The sequence below is a fragment of the Plectropomus leopardus genome, chromosome 3 (assembly GCF_026936395.1).
Source record: "Plectropomus leopardus strain MGB_pleo_1.0 chromosome 3, ASM2693639v1, whole genome shotgun sequence".
Classification (NCBI taxonomy): Eukaryota; Metazoa; Chordata; class Actinopteri; order Perciformes; family Serranidae; genus Plectropomus; species Plectropomus leopardus.
This window is the reverse complement of record NC_142178.1, coordinates 37902016-37926839: the sequence shown is the minus strand read 5'-3', so window position 1 is coordinate 37926839 and position 24824 is coordinate 37902016. Positions and strand designations below refer to the sequence as shown.

The 24824-nt window shown below is 38.1% G+C and overlaps 1 protein-coding gene across 1 annotated transcript; it reads right to left on the bottom strand.

Moving 5' to 3' along the window:
* Positions 1-920: 920 nt before the first annotated feature.
* Positions 921-21544, bottom strand: hoga1 (4-hydroxy-2-oxoglutarate aldolase 1). The gene is made up of 7 exons (XM_088074979.1): positions 21014-21544; positions 19600-19728; positions 16713-16840; positions 15208-15342; positions 9729-9825; positions 3156-3289; positions 921-1665 (listed from the first exon to the last, which is right to left on the bottom strand). Exons 1-7 carry the CDS (start codon positions 21225-21227, stop codon positions 1516-1518), a joined length of 987 nt encoding a protein of 328 aa, XP_087931105.1. The 5' UTR covers positions 21228-21544; the 3' UTR covers positions 921-1515.
* Between the last annotated feature and the right edge of the window lie 3280 nt (positions 21545-24824).

The window sequence follows — 24824 nt, the reverse complement described above, 5'->3', positions numbered from 1 at the left end:
TTTAATCGCAACATTCGCATGTGTTACTCGTATTTTTGTCACAGCACATCTGATGGAGGATGCCAAACATTTCCAAAAATGTCCAAAAATTGAAATTCATGAAAAGATCATGATAAAAAGATAAATTCTAAAATTCACATGTTGTTATCTTACAAAATATTCTGCTTCAATCCATATTTGATGGTGTTTAGCCTGTTAAAAAACACTATTTTCCCTGCAGTCCCAGTCACTTAGACTACATTTCCCATCATGCCTAGTGCATGCATTGCAGTGAATTTTGCTGTTTTAGTTTTTATAATGTGTTTGTTCAGTGGTGGTGGATTATTCTGGTTATTGTTCATATTTGTGTTAGTTTATAGTTTACATTAGTGAGTTTGGCAGCTACTTTCATAATTTTTAGCAATAATTCACTGTTATAAATAATAATATATAATTATCAATAAAGTATGAAGCTGTCCTGATATGCTCCTTGTCACCTAATTGATTAACATTTCCACAATTCTGATCATTTGAAAAAAAGCGCAGTGCTAAAGAAATGGCGGAGTAATAATATAGTTATAGATGCTGTGTGACATACATTGGGATAATTGTCTTCCAATTCTCTGTGCACACTGTGTTTGTCCCTATCAGAGCAACGTTAAATGAATAAATTAAATGTGTCAATTATTTATGTTGCTCTGCATGTATAATTGATGTGAACAGAAGTAGCTTTCATTTATTGCCTGTACGTGAATTATACTGTGCAGCTGTACTCGATAAATATTACAATATGTGAGTTATGAAATTTTGAATTTTGTTGTCTTCATGGCTCCACTTACCTGTGTGACCACTAACATTAACACCAATCTGCATTGTTTTTTTACACAAAACAATGAAACCAAGTTTTTTTCTTCACAGTTCAAATGAACGCAAAACATATATTTAAATAATATGCAATTTTATTGTTGGAAAAAAAGTGCATATACAACATTTTTCTAACTTTTCAATTTAGTAAATTTTGATATGTGCTGTATGTATGATACTGAAATGCAGCAGAGAAGCAGCTTGATGGTACGACAGCGATTTCTTTGAGTGTAAACAGATGAATTAATGAAAAAAAGAACAAGTTGTTTTTTAAGATTGTTTTCAACATTTGGCTGTAATAGTTGACCTTGATTTGACCTTCATGGATGTGTTGTTACCCAAACTTATTGATATATGTCATGTAATCCGTAGCTTTTATTTTATTTTAATGCTTGTTTTTTATGTTACTTCAGAAAGAAGTTGTATTAATATGTTTGCATTTTTTTTGTTTTTTTTTATGTGACATTAAACAGTCGACTGTAGTATTTTTGAGACAAAGCTTAATTATATAATGCACTATATATGAACCTGGTTTGTGGTATTTTTATGTGAGGCAGCAACAGATGGATTGTCTTGCTGTGTTCCCCCTCCGTACCACGTCACACTGACAGTTTCCAGGTAAAGTGAAGACACACACACACACACACGCCCACACACCCTGCCCGTGTCACCTCACAGCCAGCCGTCGGTGGAGAAGTCCCGCCTCAGCTGCTGAGCCTCGGCCTCTGTGAGCGGCTGCAGGGGTGATCGACAGGCACCGCCGTGGAAACCAAACCACTCCATCGCCTGCTTGAGGGCGGGAACTCCCAACTTCCTGGTCACCTAGCAACACAGAGCACCAATCAGTCTCCACATGCACCCCGAAAGATAACCGCAGTGTGGTTTCAAAGCTTTATCAATAAAAAAAAATAGACATGTTTACTATTTGTGATCAATATTTAGCTGCGGAGCTGCATCCGCATGGACGGTGTGTGGCTTGATACTGAGAGTGAAGCTGGATTCTCGTGGTGCAGCGTGTGGAGGTGTTTGCGTGGTAGATTGATGCTGTGAGGGCAGCGACATTTAACACACCTTAACAGACACATTTGTAGCCTGCAGCAAATTATTCAGAGCAGTTCCCTCACACATCTCACGGCTCCGAGAAACACGCAGCACACAACTCTCACATTTAACTCTGCCGCTGTCGAGAGTCTCGTTGTCATCCAGCATCGTTATCTGTAGAAGTTCACTCAGGGCTCAGCAACAAAACGCACAACTTTGTCTTAAAGTAAACTTCTTTTATTCTGTGTGTCTGACACATTTAGATGAGAATTATGGAGGATTAAAACTGACAAAATCAAAAATAAATAAATGCATCAATAAATAAATGAAAATGCCAAAAATGAGCAGGTGGGCTGTGTGTAAAATAATTCATAAATAAATAAGCAAATAAATATATAAAATAAATAAATTGATAAATAAAGGGGAAATTAAAATAGAAAAATGACAAAATTGATCAAAAAAATTGGAAATTTAAATAAATATTTTTGGCATTTTCATTTATTTATTCACACATTTATTTATTTATTTTTGATTTTGTCAGTTTCAGTCCTCCAGAGCGAATGGCCCGACTTTCTTTTGCGTATTTAATATAATATGATATGATATGACTTCAAGTCTTTAAACTTAACCCTTAGGCACCATTTGGGCATTTCATGCACTTTTCAATCTTCGTTTTTTGATAAGTTTGGCTGTCTTAATGCATACAGTATTGCATACATTTTGGCAAGATTGTAAAACACGCTGTTACATTCAGACTTAAGTGCAAAAAGATGTGCCATTGAAACCCATTCAAACTGACATTTTTGATCCTGCAGCCATCAAAGCACAAAAACACTATTATTTCTGGGTGTCATTCTGAACTTTTGCCTTGGAAATGTAATTTTTACTATTTTACACCCAATGAAATAATTTTTTAACCATATTTTGCATATGCAGAAAATACATGTTATTTCCACTAGGCGCGCTGTCTGTTTTTGCTTATCATTGACATCCCCCAGGCTGTGATAATCAAGCGCAGCTAATGAATACAAATCTTTAAGAATGCAGATCTTCATGGCAAAATATCCAACAAAAATTGAGTTTTTAGCCCAAAACAGCTGTGAATTGTCTCCCCCCTGAGGTGTAACGCAACCAGTGAGGTTATTTTTGGCTCCGGATCAGTTTTTTCCCTCTAAGAATTGTGACTAAACCTCCAGTCTGTCACTATTTGTGGGAGTTGGTTCGGTGGCGCGGCAGATAAAAGCGTCCGCTGTGCAGCAGATGGTACTCACGGCGGCGTTGGGCTCGATGAGACGCTGCTGAAGGGCTCTGGCTTCCTCCCAGCGACCGGACACACACAGACGCTCCAACTCACACAGCTCCCGGCCCAGCACGTTAGCGAGCGCACACACTCCGCCGACCGCACCTAGACACACAGATCACAATCGAGAGTTGAAGGATTAAGATAAATGGTTTTCTTTTCATCTTTTCTACCTTATTATATTGCTTTACAGTAACATAAGATCTTCACCTACTGAACCTCATCATCCTTTCTTTGTAAGACAATCTGTCTCAATAAAAGAGATTATTATAGAAAACAAGACTAAGTGCACAAGCACACACACGTGCACACACACACACACACACACACACACACACACACACACACACACACACACACACACACTGTGCACAGTGGTGCTTTGAGCTAATGTCAGCATGCCAACATGTTCACAATCAGTACGTTTACATGATGTAAGAAAACGTTGAATTATCGTGATAGTCCGACTAAAACCAGGCTTTTAAAATAAATGTAAACATGTAAGACCGACTGAAATCTTGAGAGAACACATTCATGAGTATAAAACGAACACAAAGTCACAGTGATGGTGACCTATGACCACCAAAATGTAATCAGTTCATCATTGTAACAAGTGGCTGTTTTCACAAACATTGAGGGAACTCCCTCAAGGCATTCTTTGAGATACCGCGTCCACAAGAATGGGACCGATGAGGTCGGAGTGACCTTAACCTTTGACCTATGACCATCAATATCTAATCAAGTATCTTTGAGATGAGTGGAAGTTTGTGCCACATCTGAAAAAAAATCCGGTGCTCAAGAATGAGATAGACAAGGTCACGGTGATCTTAACCACCAACTTCTAATCAATTAATCATTGAAACAAGTGGGCATTTGTGCCTAAATTGAACAAATTAATTCAAGACACTCTTCAGATATCAGATTCAAGGGTATAAGATGGACACAAAATCACAGTGACATTGACCTATGACCACCAAAATCTCATCAGTTCATCATTGAAACAAGTGGACATTTGTGCCAAATTTGAGGAAACTCCCTCAAGGCATTTTTGAGATATTACAAATGATATAAAGATGGATGCAAGGTTGTAGTGACCTTGATCTTTGACCACCACAATCTGATTAATCTATCACTGAGTGCAAGTGAACATCTGTACAAAATTGTACGAATTCCCTCAAAGCCTTCTTGAGATAAGGCATCCAAAAGAATGAGATAGATGATGTCACAGTGACCTTGACCTTCGACCAAATTCTAACCATGAAACAAATGGATGTTTGTGCCTAATTTAAAGAAATTCCTTCAAGTTGCTCTTGAGATATAAAATTAAGATAGACACAAGGTCAGTGATGTTGACCTATGACCACCAAAATCTAATCAGTTCATCACTGAAACAGGAGGATGTTTGTGCCAAATTTGAGGAAACTCCCTCAGAGACTTCTTGAGATATTGTGAATGATGTTAAGAGAAATGCAAGGTCATAGTGACCTTGACCTTTGACCACCAAATTCTAATCATTAAAAAAGTGGATGTTTGTGCCTGATTTAAAGAAATTCCTTCAAGGCGTTCTTGAGAAATCACATTAAGAAATACACAATGTCAAAGTGATGTTGACCTATGACCATCAAAATCTAATAAATTCATCATTGAGTGCCAAATTTGAGGGAACTCCTAGGCATTTTTGCGATATTGCAAATGATATTAACTCATCTTTGAATGCAGGTGAACATTTGTGCCAAATTTGAGTGTCATTCCCTCAAGGGGCGTCTTGAGAGAGCAGGTCCACAAGAATGAGACAGGCGAGGTCACATGGACTTTGACTTTTGACCACCAAAATGTACTTACTTCATCACTGAGTCCAAGTGGACGTTCGTACCAAAGAAATTCCCTTCCGCATTATTGAGACATTGTTTTCACATGAATGAGACAGACAATGGAAAGACAGACCTACAGAGGTACAACCAGAAATAAATGCCTCTAGCCATAGCTATTGCCAGCACAAAAGGCAAAAAAAATCACATTTTTCATCAATCTAAAATAAGAAGTTCTCATTTTCACTTGAAGAAAGATGCTATAAATTCACTGCATTTGTCTGAATTTGTCACCAATCAGAAACTATAGTGAGCTCTGTCCACTGAGAACTGGCCTCACCAACGTTTAATCCCTCTGATTCGCTTGGTTTCCTTCGCTATAAAGCGTCAGATTTTGCTAAATACTGACCTTCAGTCATCTCAGATGATTTCTCAATAATGAAGTTCATATATCTGTAAACAAACCAGCTCCGGTTTTTAAGGCTTCTAACTGTTGTTTCCCAGCAGGCGTTAAAACGTGGTTTCATATCCATGTTAAGTTGAAGGAGGTGACCTGATAAATCACGTTTGATCAGTTCACTGTGTGCAATCACTTCACTCACACCACGTTTAGAATATTAAATGATCCACCCACCAATCGTGCACAGCACGCCAAAACATTAGCATGCACCACGGCGAAGTACAAAGAAGCACTTGAGTTGCTAAGAGGTCGGAGAATTTCCTCAACCAGCAGAGAAGCACGAAGCTTAAGTTTCCACGTGACGCGTCAACAGAATTTTTAAAAATGATGATGAAACGGAGCATAAAGGACGGAGGTATGTTTTCTGCCTGATGTTAAGCTGAACATATATTCCTCTTGAATAAAAAAGCCATCCATCAATCTCCTTGTTTGTTTTCAACACAGACATAAATGATTCACTGATGACAGACATGGTTTGAGATACACGTCCAGCGTTTCAGCCTCCTGTCCTGTTCTTTTTATTCCCTGCCAGATCAGCCAGCAGCTTCATATGATGTCTGTATTTTTATGTACACTGCTGGATATACACATATATTCTCCAAGGCAACAAGATACCATGGCCTTTCAGTGTGACATCTCATTGTCTGCGTCTGGTGGAGGAGAAAAGCAGAGAGTCAGCCTCCGTCCGTGGCCTTGGAGTTGTTGTTGCGGAGAGATGAGCCGACGGCTGCTGATGGGCGGATTTTTCTGTATGATTTATGTTTCTGTGGCCCACCGCCGCTCAGATCACACGGCTGACAGCAGCAGCTTACCTAACGCTGCTGACTGACAGGCGAGCTGCTCCGCGAGTGACAGCTCGTGAACAGAGACGCTTGAAGGCTGGCTGGACTGAGACAGGAGATTCAAAATGTCCAGAAGACAAGGGAGAGCAGCGAGGCCGGGAGCAACACCACATGGAAATGAACACTTATTATTAATTATAACAATCAATTAACTCTTTAACAATCAAATATCAAATATATTGTCTATTGTTTGACAGACAGATGCTTGAGATGAAATGTAACCCTTTGAAACCTTAGCAAATTGGCTTGATTTCATCCATAAACATGGGAAAAGGGCAATGATCATCTTTAAAAGAAATTACCCAAAAATTGGTGAAAAATTTGAAAAAAAAAAAACAAAACAAAGAAAAACAAAAATAACTTGAAAATAAGCCACAAAAAAATCAGTATAGTAAAAAAAAATGGAGCTCAAAAGACAATAATTTTGCAACATAATCTGAAATAGTTATAATTATAAATGTAGTTTTGAGGACATTTTTTCCAGATTTTAAAAAATCGAAAACTACATATTTCTTGGAATTTGCAGAACGTTTCTCTCCAAGTTGCTTCCCCCAGCAGCAAAACAAAACTAATGACAATCCAGGTTCTAAAGAGTTAATGTCCTTGCATAACAGTAACCTGAAATGCTGGGTAACACTTTGGGCTTCACCTTTTTTCTGCAGACAAACAGGAAAAATCCTGCAGCCGGACGGTTTGGCTCAAATCTCTGACCTTCCCTTTGACAACCTTACAAAACAGCCACGAGCCAAGTCTCCAGATTTGGAGACTTTACAGAGAAAAGAAGTAGACGTGAGTGAACGAACGCTCTGAACTTTTCCATCACAGCTGGTTGTCGTGGAGATCTACGAGATTTTGACTGACAGGCTGACAGCCGGCCCCTTTCAGTGCTACAGTGGTTGGTGCTGAGAGCGTGAATTCGGACATCAAAACTCGAATACGCACTCGCAGCGAGAACACATTATCATATCAATCACTCGGTTACCTTGCTCTGCATTAGCTGTGTCAGTCACACACACACGCACACACACACACGTACTCACATACGTACACACATACGTACACACATACGTACACACAGCCAATTACTTCCATATTTCAGTTATGGAGATGTGAACATGTCAGGGAGCAAAGATCAGAGAGCTGTGTGTGTGTGTGTGTGTGTGGGTGTGTGTGTGTGTGTGTGTGTGTGTGTGTGTGTGTGTGTGTGTGTGTGCTGGGCAGGCCTGGCAGTGGGAGAACATGACTCATTAGGTTCTTGAGCATCATATTGATGCCTATCCCCTAACGTGTTATTTAATCCAGGCTCACAGAACACCAGCACGCTGCACGTGGCCGACATACCGAAAAGGTAAAGACATCGTTTTATAACGCCGCTGCGAAAAGGTTACTGATCTTTTATGATTTAACACAACTTCTAATGACAGATTACACGCTTCCCCGCAAGATGAGACAACTCTGTTAAATTTGGCTGATAAAAAGACGCATTTCATTCATTTTGGACATAGGAAGAAAAATATTTTTAAAGAGATACCTAACCCTCCAGATGACTATTTATTTATCTATTATTTTCAACTGTATTTGTTGAATTTGTGAAGGAAACTTTGGTTTTCTTGCATGCTTCCACCGTGTAATAACAGCAAAACTATGACATTTGCTGAAAAAGGTTTTTTTGCAATGAAATTTATCAAGCACACAACCTTTTCATCCTCAGACCTTCATCGGATACATTTCTTTGAATTTCAGCCAAATTCCCAATTTCCTCTCAACAAGGTCTATATTTGCTTATTATTGTCTTTTTGTCAACCTCATAGCTCATGAAATCATTATCTATGTCAAAAATCGCATCAACTGCACCACCAGCGAGAGTTTTGCAACATAACTCTGCAAATAAGAGTTGATTAAATGTGTTTAATAGATTTGGGAAGTCGTTAATGTAGAATGTGAATGTATATTTAAAAGACTAAATAAATAAATGTTCTTCCGACTCCTTTTCAAACAAGTGATATTTAAGTTTCAGTGTTTAGAGCATTTGTTGTTGAGACAGATGTAGGTTTGGTATAGGACTTTGTTTTTGTTCATTGTATTTGGCCGTAAGGCTTGTTTGGATTTATATGTGCATTTTGTTTTGTTTTGTTTTCACATGTTTGAAATAAAGATTCATTCATTCACTTAAGCAATATCACGCAAGAGGGAGTGATGTTGGACTGTATATCGTCACGGCTGCGATTCAGTCATAGGCACGAAGCCGCAGGCCGGAGATAATCACAGTCGTGATGATACACAGTCCAACATCACGACCTCGAGCGTCATATTACTTTTATACAACGGTTCTACAAGCGTCTTTTATTAGTTAACAGTAAGAAGCGAAGACAGATTATGATTTTTTTTGTTTGTTTGATGATTTAGTTTTTTGGCTTCGCTGAAACAAATAGTTCCACAACCGCTGGAAGTGACAGCTGTTGCCTAGCAACGTATAAACATTTTCCTGCACGCTGCTTGCTAATCCGTGTTAGCCCCGGTCTGCATGTTCTGCACGGTGCAGCTGCCGAGTATCATGAACATTTATCTCTGTGTCTTTGGTGAAATCAGAGTCTGTTAACAGACTGTGGGATTCAGATTGTGTGTGTGTGTGTCGGTGTCTCTCAGGTTAATGTGAGACGAGTGTGTCCCTGTCTCCCTGCACATCCTTAGAACATTTCTGACAGCTGCTTTACTCCCGGTGAACGGCAGTTTACCAAAATCTGTCTGTCACAGCTGCTCCCCTCCTGGGCTGCAGGTGGAGAGCTTTTGCATCAGGCAGGATTTTGCTCAGCTAGTTTATGTGCAATGATGCCGGTCAGATGGGATTTCCTCGCTCTTCAAACATCGATACAATCTATGGTAACGTCAGATAACTACCGACCGTTCGTGGGAGCCTAATTAACGGTCTAGAACAGCTGTGAAGCGGAGCGATACATGCAGAGTTAACAGTCCCGGTGATTTTGCACTGTATATCAGCACTCATGGGACGCCTCTCGACCAATCAAACTGCTTGGTTGGAAATAACTGTTGTATAATCATAGAGTATTAAAAGCTGCTTAGGTTGTAAAATTTGTCTGAAAACGAGGACATGTGTAGGACATGTAGCCTGTGCAACTCAATATCAGGACGATGTCCCTAAAAATCTGCACATTCAGTAGACGGCGACACATGATCCCTTCAGGGAGCTGAACTGCTCGTGTGGAGTGTGAGCGAAATCTGAAACAACAGGAAGTGCGAAGGTTTATGGGTAGGGAGAGGAAGATGCTGATAAAAAAAAAATATTGAGGATTCGAAATGAAAGAAATCCGAAAAAAGACAACAGAGTCAACTTGTCCACTTTGGTTGGAGATAAAAACAAAGGGAGACAGCGGCCGCTCCCTGTGAGGAACAACAGCACTGTTAGTCCTTCTTACCAACACAATACGCCGCCATGAGGAACCCCGCTGAGCCCGCCAACACCTGGAAATCCTGTGTTTTGGTTTTGTGAACAATCAGGCCAATCCGTGAGATCTGAGGAACAAAAAAGAGAAACAGAGAGAATGAGGTAAAAACAAAATTTAAAAATCAGGATTGTTTCATCGTCATCACTCCTCCCTGCTGTCACCACTAATATCTGCTGTAGTTTTTTTTTTTTTTTAAAATCCCCGGAGACGCCGACAAATCCAACATCTCACAATGTAAACAAATCGCTCAAATTGAGACGAGCATCGACTCCTTAACACGCTGCTGGTTTTGGGATCATTCAAGATCCCAAACAGGAGAAGAAGAAGGAGGAGGAAGAAGAGAGAAAAAACAGACAAGTCCCAAGTGGGAAAAAAAAAAGGAATCAACTTCAAAAGGAGGTGGAGGATGGGGAAAGGCTCATGAATAATTGATAAGCTCTCTATTTTGTTTTGCCTCTTTTAATTCTCTTTTGTCAATCCGGATATGAAGCGCAGAATCCAAATAAACCTGAAACGTTCAAAGGAGACGTGAGACGACTCCACGGCTGCTCTGCACATGAAACTGAAAACTCCGCAGGGAAAACCTGCAGCCTCCGGTTTAAGTCTCCATCACCGGCACCCGTGAGGGTCTATTTTTAACCGCCGGGTGTCAATCAGTTTCCCCATATCAGTCATTTCAAACACGCAGGGCTGTAATTGATCAGTCAGTCAATCAGGTTATAGGAGCTCCCGCTGGTCTCCTGAAAAGCTCGAGCACTCGGGCTATTTCGATACAGCTCCCCCAGCGGGAAAATAACATCGCAGCGAGAGAACTGTCTGCCCCGGCAACAGAAAAACACTCATTAGCTTTTAGTTTTTAAGTCTCATTATTGTCATTAGCCTGCAGTGTGAGACTTGAGTGCACAGGGGAACCTAACCCTCCTCTGAAGATTAGGATCCTATAATATAATGCATCAATCAGAAAATGGTTCACCAACCCAGATACAGTTTTTGGTGCCTCAGGGCAACAATAGGTGTATAAAAACACAGAAAAAAAGATGGAAACTCACTAGGTAACAAGCAGCATATGCATTAAATATGCATGTATGCATAAGTCGTATTAGAACTATGGCTGCGATGCGATTAAGGTACATAATTAATGTGTTAATTTTTTTAAATCACGGTAATCGCCGGCTGACATTCCCTTCTTTAAGAGGTTGTACTGCACTGAGTTTTAAAGCTGAGTGATGATATTGGTAACATAAAACTAGAAGACTTGAGAAATCACTGATACTAACCCGTCATGCTAGCTTATTAGTGAGAGGGAAGAGTAATGCTCTGAATTTAGGCTAAATTTTGGCAATGGAAAAACAGCATGGCAATTTCACAGGGTCAAGATATCTGAATAAAAATGAATTCTGTGAGTACCTGTGAGTCTCCGCTCTGCATACATGCCCCCTTTATGCTGGTCACATGCAGGTTTTGCTGTAATTTGATTCCTAATCGAGGCCATCCTGTAAGAATTGCTTCACCTTGTCAATATGGACTTTATAACAGTTTTGCAATGCAAAATAATGTAATTTTAAACATGTGATTAAACAACTACAAATAAGTCATCTGATAGCCCTGTTAGAACGCTAATAATGTATGTAACATTGAATTAGTAGCCATGCTGCTATTATATATATATATATATACACACACATATATATATATTATATATATATATATATATATATATATATATATATATATATACACACACATATATATATATATATATATATATATATATATATATATATATATATATATATATATGACATAAAATGTGAACGTGAAGACATTATCATTAAATTCTATAAACTTGTCAGCTTAATCAACACAATGTTTTTGTGACAATTTAGTGAAATTTGTGACATCATTTCGAGTGTCACATTTTAGGTGTTCAGGACCCGTGCCTCTCTTGCTGGGAATAAATGATGGTAGGCGTTGTAATTATTTCACTTTGGAGACGATGATTGTTGGATGAACAGAGAGGCTGGTTTGGGTCGGCGCGGAGAGGCGACGATGCCTCGACATAACGCTGGATTCACACGTCTGACACATGCAGGAGGCGCACAGACGTCAAGTAAAAACACAACATGTGTGTGCAGCAGCGTGGGCAGGAGGAATCAGATTACAGGAGGTGAGGGGAAACTTTAATGTCCATGAGTAGGGAATTGTTAAAGCAGCAAATACACTGAACAAATGACGAGGACATTAAAAGCTCTACAGATGAGCAGAGCGCCTTTTTGAAAAAAATTTTCTTTGCTTTTTGGCTTTTCAGAGAGTTCAAATTAGAGACTGACAAAACATGTTTTTACCCTAAGTATGTCTTTTTTTTTTTAAATAAATGACCAGTCAGATGTGACTGCTGTCCTTCTCTAAAAATCATTAACACTTTGAAACATGAGCAAACTGGCTGGGTTTCTTTCAAAAACTGGGAGAGCAGGCAATGAATAATTTAAAAAAAGACCCCAAAATTTGCAAGAAATTAAAAAAACTACAAAAAAAATACGCGAAATTAACCAAAAAAAAGAAGAACAGAAACAGGACAAAACATGAGAAAAATAGCTAAAATAAAATAAAAATCGTAAATATAAATACTAATATTTATTTATTATAATATTGTGCACACAGACACACAAGCAGTGAAAAGGAAAAAGACTAAAGAAGCTTTTCCACAGAAGAAAACAACCAATCACATGCTATTTTAGATCAATCAGAGACAATCAGGAAGTGAGAGACTGCTGTGGGACAATTTAAACTTGGACTACAAGCCTGTCCACACCTGAATCTGCTGCTAAAACACCTGTTTCTTCTCTGGAAATATATCTCCTCTTGTGTCCGTAAACATTTTTCAAATTTACTTTGGCCAAAATAGAACAAGATTCAATTCCAGCCCCAATCACGCTGAAAATGTCAGACATTTTTGATGAAGTAATCTGTCACATAGCAGGAGCTGGCTGATGTGGGAAAAATCTGTTCTCCACTCTTTTTCTGTATAATCTTTCTGCAACTTGTCTGCCTTCCTCAAATTGACCCATCACCTCTTGTTTTCTGTGTTTGGCCTCTTCACGCCTACTATTGAGCGGGGCCGCTCCGTGCTTGAACTACGCCCACGCTCCTGTCTCCCAGCAAGTGGACAAACATGTTATTTCCCAAATCAGAAATCCATTTGCAACTTCTTGCAAACGCTTCCCACACACACGAAAAAAGGTATTAAGGGCTCGACAAGAGCAAACTGTTCTTTTTTTTTTTTCCAACAAGTAACCCTGCAATCAACCCTGAAGGATAAAAGTACCCACACTTTAGTTTTCGGTTCTTCAGCAGTCGCCACTCTCTTCTCTGCAGACACCAGTTTACTGAAAAGCGTCTGTTAAAGGAGGAGTACGGAGCTGTTCCTGCTGATTGTGCAGCAGTATAATGCATTTTGTCATTGCTGCAAAATTAGTTTTAAGCTTCATGCATATGTTAACGTTCAAATTCTAAATCATCATTTAAATGCTGCACAGATTCTCTTTTTTAATTTCTATTCATTCTGTTTAAATCTGATATTTGTTGCAGTTGCAGACAGGGAAGGACTTAATCACGAGGGCTCACAGTGGAAAGTGGACTTGCAGTGGGGCTGAGCCATAAATCGATTATATATGAATGCAAATGTGTGGTTTAGGACAATTTTTAGATTTACAATCTAAATTTTCTCTTTAACTTCCTCCGCCACTCTCTTTGGGCTTCCGTAGCTCACATTTCCCCCCGCGCTTACCTCCTACAGATACACACACACACACACACACACACACACACACACACACACACACACACACACACACACACACACACACACAAGAACATCGCAGCAAGAGTTAACAAACAATGAAGAGCATGTTCACAAAAAAGTCCCGTTAGTCGTTAGGAACTGGCTCAGTTTTGTGGTGACAGATCTCGAACGAACCACAGCCCGCTGCACAGTTTGTTTACAGGCTGCTGCAGCAGCACAACCGATTTATTTCAACATCTCAGACAGAGACATGCAGCCGAGTGGGAGACGTGTCTCACTGCGAGACGCACACGACCGCGTCACACAAGCGGCCGTAAAAAGCAGCCGACATTAGTGGAGTCATTTTCCCGTCATGTCCCGTCTGACAGGAAAGCCGCCCGCTGCAGAGCTGTTACTGCTGCAGTCGCGCTGCATATCGCTAAAGATGCCGGGATGACGGTGCCCTGGAGCGCCGGGTGGCTCAGTTGGTAGAGCGGGCGCCCCATGTACAGAAGCTCATCCTCTCTGCAGCGGCTGCGGGTTTAATTCCAGCCTCGGCCCTTTCCTGCCTGTCATCCCCTTTCTCGCTACCTTTCACACTATAGCTAAAGCCACAAAAAAAATCGTAATGTCATGTTGCCTAAATACACAGTGGCAAAGCCTGCAGGTTTATCCACACGCTGAAAAATATCCACCCCAGGTACGAGCAACCAGCCATCCCGCCTCGTCTGTACGCGTGAAACGATGGACAGAGAGCAGGAGGGGACGTCGTTTTACTCCACTACAACAGATGGTCCAATAATCTCAACACAACCAGCCACATCATTTCTTAACATGGATCTAATGTTGGACGACAGTTGAATGATTTCAGAGTTGATCATTTTCAAAACTCTAGTTTTTTAACTGCCGAACTGAACAACATGCAGTACTGACATGAAGCCTTCTACATTTTTCAGTTTGTCACTGTTAATTTTTATCACTAAAATCAAAGCAAAGTGTGAAAAACAAATATAGACTTTATTTTTAGGCTATTTTATTTTAGATGAAACCTTTGGGGATGTATTTGTAATATTTGTATTTGTATTTTGTGCATGGATTTAGTATGCAGGTTTACATTACATTATTAAATTGAAAATGCAATAGAAAATATGCCTAATTTTTAAAAAAGAAGAAGTTTTCGCAAAGAAGTTTTTACGCTCCCATGGGTGGTATTTCAGACGATTAAAAAAAAGCCACAAGCCAACGCTATATTCATAACATCTTATCATTCAGCTTCAGAAGTTTTTAATAGTCTTTAAATGCTCCTGTTGCTGGCTGGGTTGGAAAATCTATTGAATTCTCAGCATTTTTCAGACTCTTGATGCGAAAACTGAGAAGTTGTCTAACTTTGTCCGGTTAATATCAAATCGCTGGATGTAAACGAGAATCTACGCCTGATGCATTACCTGGAAATCTGCAGGTCAACTGAGCATCAGTGTGGCTGCCCAACACACACACACACACACACACACACACACACACACACACACACACACACACACACACACACACACACACACACACACACAGATGATGTTTCTTCTGCAGGCTGCACTGACTGCTGATCAGGATTTCATCATGACTCACTGATTATACAGAGAAATACAGAGATGTGGGAGTGTTGCTTACGTCTCCTCCGCTGTCTTTAAGGCCCAGGATGTTCGGATGCTGAGACAGCTGCACCACAGCGTCCAGCGGCAGCTCCAGCCCCGTGTTGGCCGGCACGCTGTACAGAACCACCGGCACCGGGCTGCTGTCCGCCACCTGCAGAGGAGTCGCTGACAGATCAGCCCTTCAAATACATTTCATTTACAAAACACGTAACAACTCGGGTTTGATTCCAAACTCAAACTTTTTTTTTCTCATTTAATCATCCTCCCTTAAACATCTCATATTTAACACATTTTCAGGTCATAATTCTGACAATAAAATATTAAATTACATGTCACTCTAAAACTTAAATATTCAAAACCAAAGCATTTAATGGCTGCGCTCTTCTGTCCGATAGAAACACTCTACGGCAGATCAGTGATTTTCAAACTTTTTAAAAAACAACCACCCTTTATAATGGTGACATTTTTCATAGCACCCATCCGTCAATAACTGCATATTTAACCCCTTAAAACCTGGACTGACAGTTTTCTTGTACTGTGTTCATGGCCATTTTAAAGGCTACGTGACCATTTGAAACCTAAGCAATTTTTTTTTAATCATCAGGAAAAAAGGCAATGACCAACTAGGCAAAAGAAATGTCCCACAAACTGCAAGAAATGAATACAAGATGACAAAAAATTACCTAAAAATTAGTTTTAAAAAAGAGAGAAGGATTATTAGAAAGTTATTAATAAAAGGGTAAAAGTAATCCAGGAAATTATATGTATAATCAAGATGATTTCATATTTAAATTTATGTTACAGGAAAATATATATAATACATATACATCTTTGATTTTAAGCACTTTTTTAAAGTTGGTTTTTATAGGTTTGTTTTTTTAATTTCATTATCATTATCATCATCATCATCATTATTATTACTATTATTATTATTATTATTATTATTATTATTATTATTATTATTATTATTAATAATAATAATAATAATTTTCAGGTAATTTTCTTGTAACTTATTTACTAATTTTTCACAAATTTTAAGATGCTTGTTACCTTTTCCCAATGTTTTTGAAAGAAAGTAAACCAATTTGCTCAGGCTTTAAAAGGTTAACGGGGTTTTACACAGTGATTTCCATGTTTATTCTGTTTTTTTGATACTTTAAAAAAACAAGTAACAAAAGAGGGTTCGCGCATATTGTCCTCTTACTTGCAATAAACTTAATTCAAATAGATAATTATTATTTAGAAATCCTTAAAGACTAAGGACCAAATTTTCAGGTATTTTTCAGGTACCTTTTTATGAATTTCTTGCAAATTTTTGGGCCATTTTTTTGTTAGGTTACTTATTGCCCTCTTTCCATGTATTTTAAGAAATCAAGCCAATTTGCTCACGTCTCAAAGTGTTAAAAACCTTCACTAAAATTTCACTGTTCTGTTTAAACATATGAGGCAATGCATTATGTTAACTGGGGTCCTCAGAGTACGAGTGTGTGTGAGACTGTGTGTGTTTGCGTGTCAGCTGACCGTTGTGAAGTGCTGGATCAGAGCGCGGCTGTCCATCTTGCCCTTATAGAAGCACGGCGTCACCACGAGGACGACGTCGGCTCCGGCTGCCGCCATCCTCTCTGTGAGCTGGACCGTGGCTCTCGTGGCTAAAAAGACAAAAAAGAAGGAAAAAAATGACTTTATGACTCAACTTTATTCTGCACCTTTCTCACATTGCGTCTGTCAAAGTCTGTCTTATCGTTTGGCTTTTAATTGAACTTTTTCATTTTGATTCTGTTTTATTTTTATTTATTTATTTATTTATACAGTTTAATCTGTTTCAGTTGTAATCTTCATGTATCATTTTATCATTTTAACACATTTTCTTATTTTACTTTGTGCTGTTATCTTGTCATTTGCCTCTTATCTACAGTATGAGTATTTTAGTTATTTATCTTTTATTAGTACTATTATCATTTTAACTATTTATTAACTTGTTTATTTATTTACCTGTTTATTTACATTTTCTTTCTATTCATAGGTCCATTCTGCCTCTGGTGTTTCCTCACTTATGGTAGCGTCTCCTCAGTTCTGTGATTTCTGGTTGTAATGAGTAATACATAAAAATAAATTAAATAATAAAGTTGCATAATGTATCGTGTATTTCCTATTTTTATTGTGCATCTATTATGTTGATTTCTTTACACATGGTATTGTCTGTTCTAACATTGTATGCTCTGGACTTTTCTGTGTCCTTAATAAACTCATTATAATTACAATTATTATTATTATTATTATTATTAAAAAACCTTTTATTGAGCGTTAAAGGACTAAAAGTGAAAATAACAGCATAACTAACGGCTGCAGGAGGTTTTACAATTCTTCATTTCACACTTATTGTGTCTTTGTTCCCTCTGTTCGATGCTTTTCTATAGTGTTTGTATTTATTTTTTATGACACCTTCTATACTTCACACTGGAGGCATTGGATGCGTGCTCTCACATACAAGGTCTCCATTTATCCACCGTCTCCTGTGCATCCGTCTTCTTTCTCCTACATAAGACACTAAACTTAACTGTGGCCTCGATTTTCATGCTCAGAGTTTATACAGTAAACAGGAGGTCGGAGGAGAGACAGACGGAGACTGAATATCAGGGAAATGAGAAAAAAGAAAAAAAAGAAGAAGATAAATGTAACAAGTGACCCTGGATTTAAAATCACTTCCTCCATTAGCAGCGTATTAGTGAATTAGGCCCAAACAGTTTATGTACCAAACACATCGCTTTGAATATTTATTGAATAAACATCTGTGGAATAATTGATGAAGTGAGAGTCCGGGAGGTTTTTATATCATCAGTGAATGGAGGAAGAAAAAGGAAGTGGAGGAACTATAGAGCGAGTTAATGCGCGTCTCTCCTCTCTCTGAATGTTCATTATGGAAGTGAACAGGCAATAAAACTGTTACAGACTCCATTTGACTTCAATTATCAGCCCATAAGAACGACTGACACTGTCGGCCCGTAATGAGCTTAAAATCAAGGTCGCCCAAATCTGAACCGGAAACACACGAAGAGTCAATTTCAGCTCTCAGCACTCTGCACGCGAAGGAGCCCGAACCCAGTTTTACTTCATCTTTTAAAGTGCAAACGTTTGCAGCTTCGAATAAACGGAGATTCGATTAAAGGCAGATTTAGAAAACAAACTGATCTCAAAGTTAGCAGGTGCACTAAATCCGAAATCTCTGACGCGCCTGTTCTGCAGACCGTTCAGCGTGGACGTAGCGCCGTTCATTTATGAGTCATCCGGATAATTTTTTGGCCGACGTATTTGCTTCCAGTGGAAAAACAGCCGACCTCTAAACCTCTGATTACGTAAACCTATAGCGGGGGCATTTATCGGTGCAGTGCATTCTGGTAGTTGTAGGACTTCTATATCTCACGGCCCTTTTACTCTGTTTTTTTGTGTTTATTTGGCACCAATTTCAAAAGTTTTTGCGTCTCTCTTCTGAACCAACAGGTTAGTTTTGGGAATAGACCATCTTTCCACCAGTGAAACACTTATTTACTGCTCATCTACTTTTTTAAAGTCTTTGCACCTCTTGTCTGCACTTTTGCTATGTTTAATGTTGTTTTATTCGTACATTTTTTAATCATTTGGTAATTAATTTTACTTTGTTCTCTTTGTTCTTTTGTTTTTAAATCTGTATCCTTTATTATGTTTTCATTTTTTAATGGTTTCATAGTTTTTACTTATTCTATTTTTAAAGATCCATTTTTGCTCATTTCATATGTTGTTCTTGTTTTTTCAGTCAAGTTGTAAAGCACTTTGAATTACATTTCATATGTTTGAAAGGTGTTATATAAATAAAATTTGATTAACTGATTGATTCATTAGGGGTCAACCGATATTGGTTTTTCAGGGCCAGTGCCGATACCGATTATTGGTAGTTAATGGGACCGATAATTGATATTTAGAACCGATACGCATTTATAATAACAAAGAAAATCTTTCTGTAAATATTTATATATATATATATATATATATATATATATATATATATATATATGAAATGTAACAAACTCCAACACAAAACTTTGTTAAAACGCCTTCAGCAAATGTTAAATCAAAACTGAAACTTTCATCATATACAGAAAGTTTCCTGCAACTTTCTTTCATCAAGTCAAGTGAACATTTAAATAACAAAAATAATAAATAAAAATAGCTCCCTGAGGTTTTACAAAGTAAAAGTCCCTCCCATGCCGACACTTTCTCTGCACGTTTTTTGTGAATTAATTTCATAATTATTAAAATAAAAGGCTGGTACAGATTATCGTCAAAATGCCAAATATCTGCCCCAATAATCGTCCAGGATGATAATTTATCGACCCCTAGTTTTCATATTTTATTGCTCCGTAAAGCGACTCACATTCACAGCCTGATCCGGCCATCAGCAGTTTGTCTTTCGGCAGTGATCCTCTGACCGCCCGCACCACCTCCACCCGCTCCTCCTCGCTCAGGTACGGATACTCGCCGTTGGAGCCCTGAACCACCAAACCTGCAGCAAAACAAGTTAATTCAGTTATTTTTAAAAAGCCCATTATCACAAAGCACAATCGCCTCAGAGGTTTTTACAGCGTCCTTTTGTCCTTGGACTCTCACAGCGACTGCAGAAAAGAACACACTTAATTATTTTCCTTTTGTTACCTCAAGTTTTCCTCTTCTGTTTATCTATCTGTGCACAACTAAAACCTGTGTGCAGGGAGGCTTTACATTTATGCTTCCTTTGTGTTTCTTTGTTGCACCAAAACTATTCTGTCGTCTGCCAACAACAATACTGACTGCGACAGTGAAGCTCATCTGGGAAAATCAGGCCAATCCTCTCTTCTATTTCCCCTTAAAAAAGCATAATGAACAACTTGGGGAAAAAATATGCCCTTTGAACCGAAAAAAATGAAAAGGAAATGACCTGAAAATGAGCTGGGGCATATTATTAGATATTATTTTAAAAGAATAGGTAAAAATTTTATGAGGAAACTATATTTAAAAATGATATTAAACAAATAATGATAAAATTGTATTTATTAGGATTTCCTTCAGTCATTTTCCTGTATTTTTCTTGTAACTTTTAGCTAATTTTTGGGCCGTTTCTCATTAAGCTGCTTATCAGCTTTTTTCCCCATGTTTTTGAAAGAAATCAAGCCACTTTGCTACCATTTTAAAAATACTTTTTTTTTCAAAAAGTAGCAGCATTAGAAACAATAGAAGAACTTGTAGCAGCAACAGCAGCAGATATACAGACCATAAGTCCTCTCTGCATTACTGACAGTATTAAAATAACTTAAAATCAGATGTTAATACTTTAGCAGAAACACCATCAGAGGTAGCAGCTGTTGTTTCAAATAGTTATCTGCAGTTTTATTGGAAAACCACCAGAGGGTGAGAAACAGCTGCGGGTGGTTTTTCGTTTTTTCCACCGTCCTGAACTTTGTCCTCTCTGGCAGATCCCTCAGCAAACACTGATGACTGAACACCAGTGATCCCCTCAGCGAGTTTTGCAAGAGTTCAGGTGATCCTTGTGTCCCACATATTTTAAAGTTTAACCAAGAACATGTGCAGACTACAGTTTTAACTAAATGTTTTCCAAAATGATCTCATCTGAGTCGCACATGCACCTGATTACTGCTGCTATAAACTGTGTAAATCACCTGTGTGGCATTAAATTAAACTCTTATCTCACTGTGGCCCCTCTGCCCCCACTTTAATGACCCCTGCACCACTTTCTAAACTCTCCTGGGCTTCTAGAAGCCAGTTTTGCATGGTTAACGTGCTTCAGGCCTGACCTCTGAATGGTATCTTGTTGTATTTCTGCAGGTTTTCCTCCAGTTTCTGGTAGTCCACATCCTCCTTGGCGGTAAACGGGGTGGCTATGGGTGGGTAAATCCCGCTGAGGTCCAGCCTGGCAGCTGCAGCGTGGCTCTGGGGTCGTCTCCACACCGCCAGCTGACCTCCTCTGCAGAGGGGGCTCAGACCTCTCCATACCCGGGCGAGCAGCATTGTGACGCGGACAAAAGTGACGGAGCTGCTCGCTGTCTGCGTGCTGGGAGTCCGTGCAGCTGCTGCACGCGCGGACAGTTAATCACTAACCCGCTTTTGTAAATATTGACCACAAAATGTGATTTCTGATCGACTTTGAAACTGTCTCAACTCTTCACTTCTTGGTTCACGCAGAAGCGGGTTTCAAATCGGCCACTTTTTTTTAGCTCTGCGCGTAAAAGCCGGTGTGTCAAAACGCGCCTTTTCCTGTTTGTTTTACACGGTTACCTGCAGGACAACTGCGGTTCAAATGTTTGTCAGGTGGTAGGAAACGACGATTTGCACCGGTGAATGTTAGCAGAGCATGCTGCAACAGATCCCAAGCCCCGCCCAGCAGCAGTTAGGGATCATCAAGCACATGCACGTCCCAGGAGGGTGCACGTTTTTACTCCAGCCAAATCCTGCAGTCACTAAATAAACCATTTCATAAAGTCTCTGGTGACATTCATGCTGCGGGACCAACTACGACTTATGTGTCCGTTCTTATTTTGTGGGTTTCATTATGTCTTATTCTAAAATTTAAAAAAGAGAATAAAAGAAATAAAGAAATGTTGACCAAATAAAAGATTAGGCATTAGAGCTCTACAGACAGAGTTATAATACACTCACAAGAATGGATTGGAATGGATATAAAGTATATAGGGTGCATGCTTTTACTCCAAACACATCCTGCTGTCACTAAATAAACCATTTCATAAAGTTTCTGGCAACATTTACTCTACGGGACCAACTATGACTTACAGAATTAAAGAAATAATAAGAGTTATAAGTACTGGGGTATCAAATATAACTGAACAAGTATGTTCAAGACCATAAATAATTTGTACATTTTACTGTCTGAGATTAGTGGTATTGCTAGTATTATTTGTGATGGGTTTTTTCTGTTTGTTTTATTTTTATGTGTTATTTTCATGGGGTTAGGGTCTATCTATCTATCTATCTATCTATCTATCTGTGTGTGTGTGTGTGTGTGTGTGTGTGTGTGTGTGTGTGTGTGTGTGTGTTTTAAAATTTATGTTCACAAGACTCGTGTAGGAGAGTAACATCAACAACACCCAAATAAGACAAAGCATTAAAAAAAACTTAAAAAATAGGCACACAGACTGGAAATAAGATCATTTTGAAGACAGGCTGATTAAATTTGGTTATTGAACAACCTGACAAGTTGTTGCTTTAAGTTTTTGGATGCGATGGTCCCTCACAGCCTCATCGCCTTTACACTGCTGCCATCATGTGTGCAAATGTTTTAATTACATGGCCTCTGCAGGGAGAGCATCATAAAATAGGAAAGAATGAAAATATATTCACCTTATTCGGTGCTGCTGTTTGTGAGCGGCACATGTTGGAGAGGGTAAACTACATTGCCCATGATTCCCTGCAGCTCACACACCTCTGACACCACCAGCAAAGAATCAAGCTCCGAGCCTGAGACCAGCTTTTTGATTTTACTGTTTTGTTTTTCTGCTGTGGAAAGTCTGAAACCAGCAGAGAGGAGGCTTTTACAGCAGCAGATGAATGGTTCCGTAATGAGAAGATCAACAGTTACATATGTGTGCTATGTTTGGGTGTCCACATACTTTTGGCCATGTAGTTTGCATTGTACCTGTATCCACTAATAACATGCTTTTGAAGCACACAGTTCTCAACTCATGCTGATAATTTTGTGTGTAAATTATTAGGGAGAAACAGATGTGAAAACACTATCCGTACGTTTGTTTGTCTGATGTTCAAGGTCTGACTTTTTGAGTTCATTGTTTAGACAAAAACATCAGGATGATGAGCTGCTGTTATCAGACCTGAAGCTTTTGATTCATAATACAACTTAACTAAGGCTGATCAAATGTGAAACTCCCCCCAAGAAAGATCTCTACTGATGTTTATGAAACAATATTTAATATTTAATAATCTGCAAAGGAACTTAATTTTGGACTCTTTTCCACCAAAATGAATTATGTTAGATTTTGTTTTAATTGAGTGTACATGTGTTTAACTCTAGCCTACTTCTACACCATAACATGTTTGTTTGTTTTTTTGTTGTTGTTGTTTTTTTAATTTCTTGGCTGTTTGCATTGCTATTATTTTTTTATTGTTTTGTATTATTTTATTCATATTTTAACTTTTTATTTCAGGGGTTTTTTTTTGCCTGTTGACTGTTTTTAATGTGGGATCACTGAAAATGAGAGTCTTTTTCAACTGATTTCCCAAGTCTCAGTGCTTTTTTGGGCTTTCTTTAAAAAACAGGGGGAAAAAACTTAACTATCTGAATTTTATGTAGTGGTTTCCAAAAGAGAAGCTCTCACACATTTTTTGTTGTTTTTTTTTTAAGATACTGGACTATTGAATACCTCTCGAGCTCCCAGTGAAACAATCGCAGACAAGAAAATCTCTCAATGGTTTACAACTCCAAATTAAGGCCATAGAGGGAGCTAAATTACACATTACTTTATTTATTTATTTTATTTTTTAAAGTCACAAGCCAGAACCACTGTTTAAGGGAGATCCTATGCAAAGAGCCAAATATTTTACAGCCACTACAAAAATGATAGTTTACCACAAAATCTTTGTGTGTAAAATAATACTCCCTACTCTAATACTACTGCCAGTATCATTTTATTATTTCAGATATTTTATTTATATTTATTTTACTTTGTGCTTTTGTCATTTCATTTATCTCTTATTTACAGTTTGAGTATTTTTCTTTTTTTATTACTCTTGTAATTTTATTTGTTTGTTTGTTTATTTCATTAATTAATAAATCATTTAAAATGCAAATATTTGCAGCTCTGAATGAACAGAGATTTAATTAAGGCAGCTTTAGAAAACAGAAACTGTTCTCAAAATGTGTATTTTCATCCCTTTGTGCCTCTAAAAATCAGATTCATGAATGCTGCAAAAGCTTTTTTTTTACCTTACCTTTATGTATTCTATATAGGCATATCCTCCCATCTCTTTATTTTCTCTCTGTCTTTTTTTTTTATTTTTTATTTTTATACAGTTTAGGTAATTTACGTATTTATTTATTTATTTATTTATTTATTGTATTGCTATTATCATTTTATTTTATTTTATTTTATTTTAGTAGTATACTGTTTCCTCAGTTTCTGGATTTAATGAATACTGCTTTTTTCTGGATTTTTTAAAAATTTTATCAGAATCAGAATCACGTTTATTGGCCAAGTTCAACAAATAAGGAACAAGGAATTTTTTCCGGGTTGGCAATGCTCACAGTACAGGGGAGGGAAATAAGTTAGGGATAAGAAAAATAGAAAAAAAAGACAGACATAGACATGTAATTGTATTTACAAAAGGAAGAGATAGAGAATATATACAAATGTACAGTATGTAATTCAAAATTATTTGTGTTTTTATTCACATACTTGTGTGCTTGTATGTGGGTGGGTGGGGATTTTGGTTTTATTGTATGAAGCACTTTGTTTGTTTGGAAAATGCTATACAAATAAAGTCTGGTTTTGAATAATTGATTGATCAAAAAATATTTTCAGCTCGAATAATCATCGAAATTCCATAAACAAAATGTAACTGAAAGTCCTGCGTTAC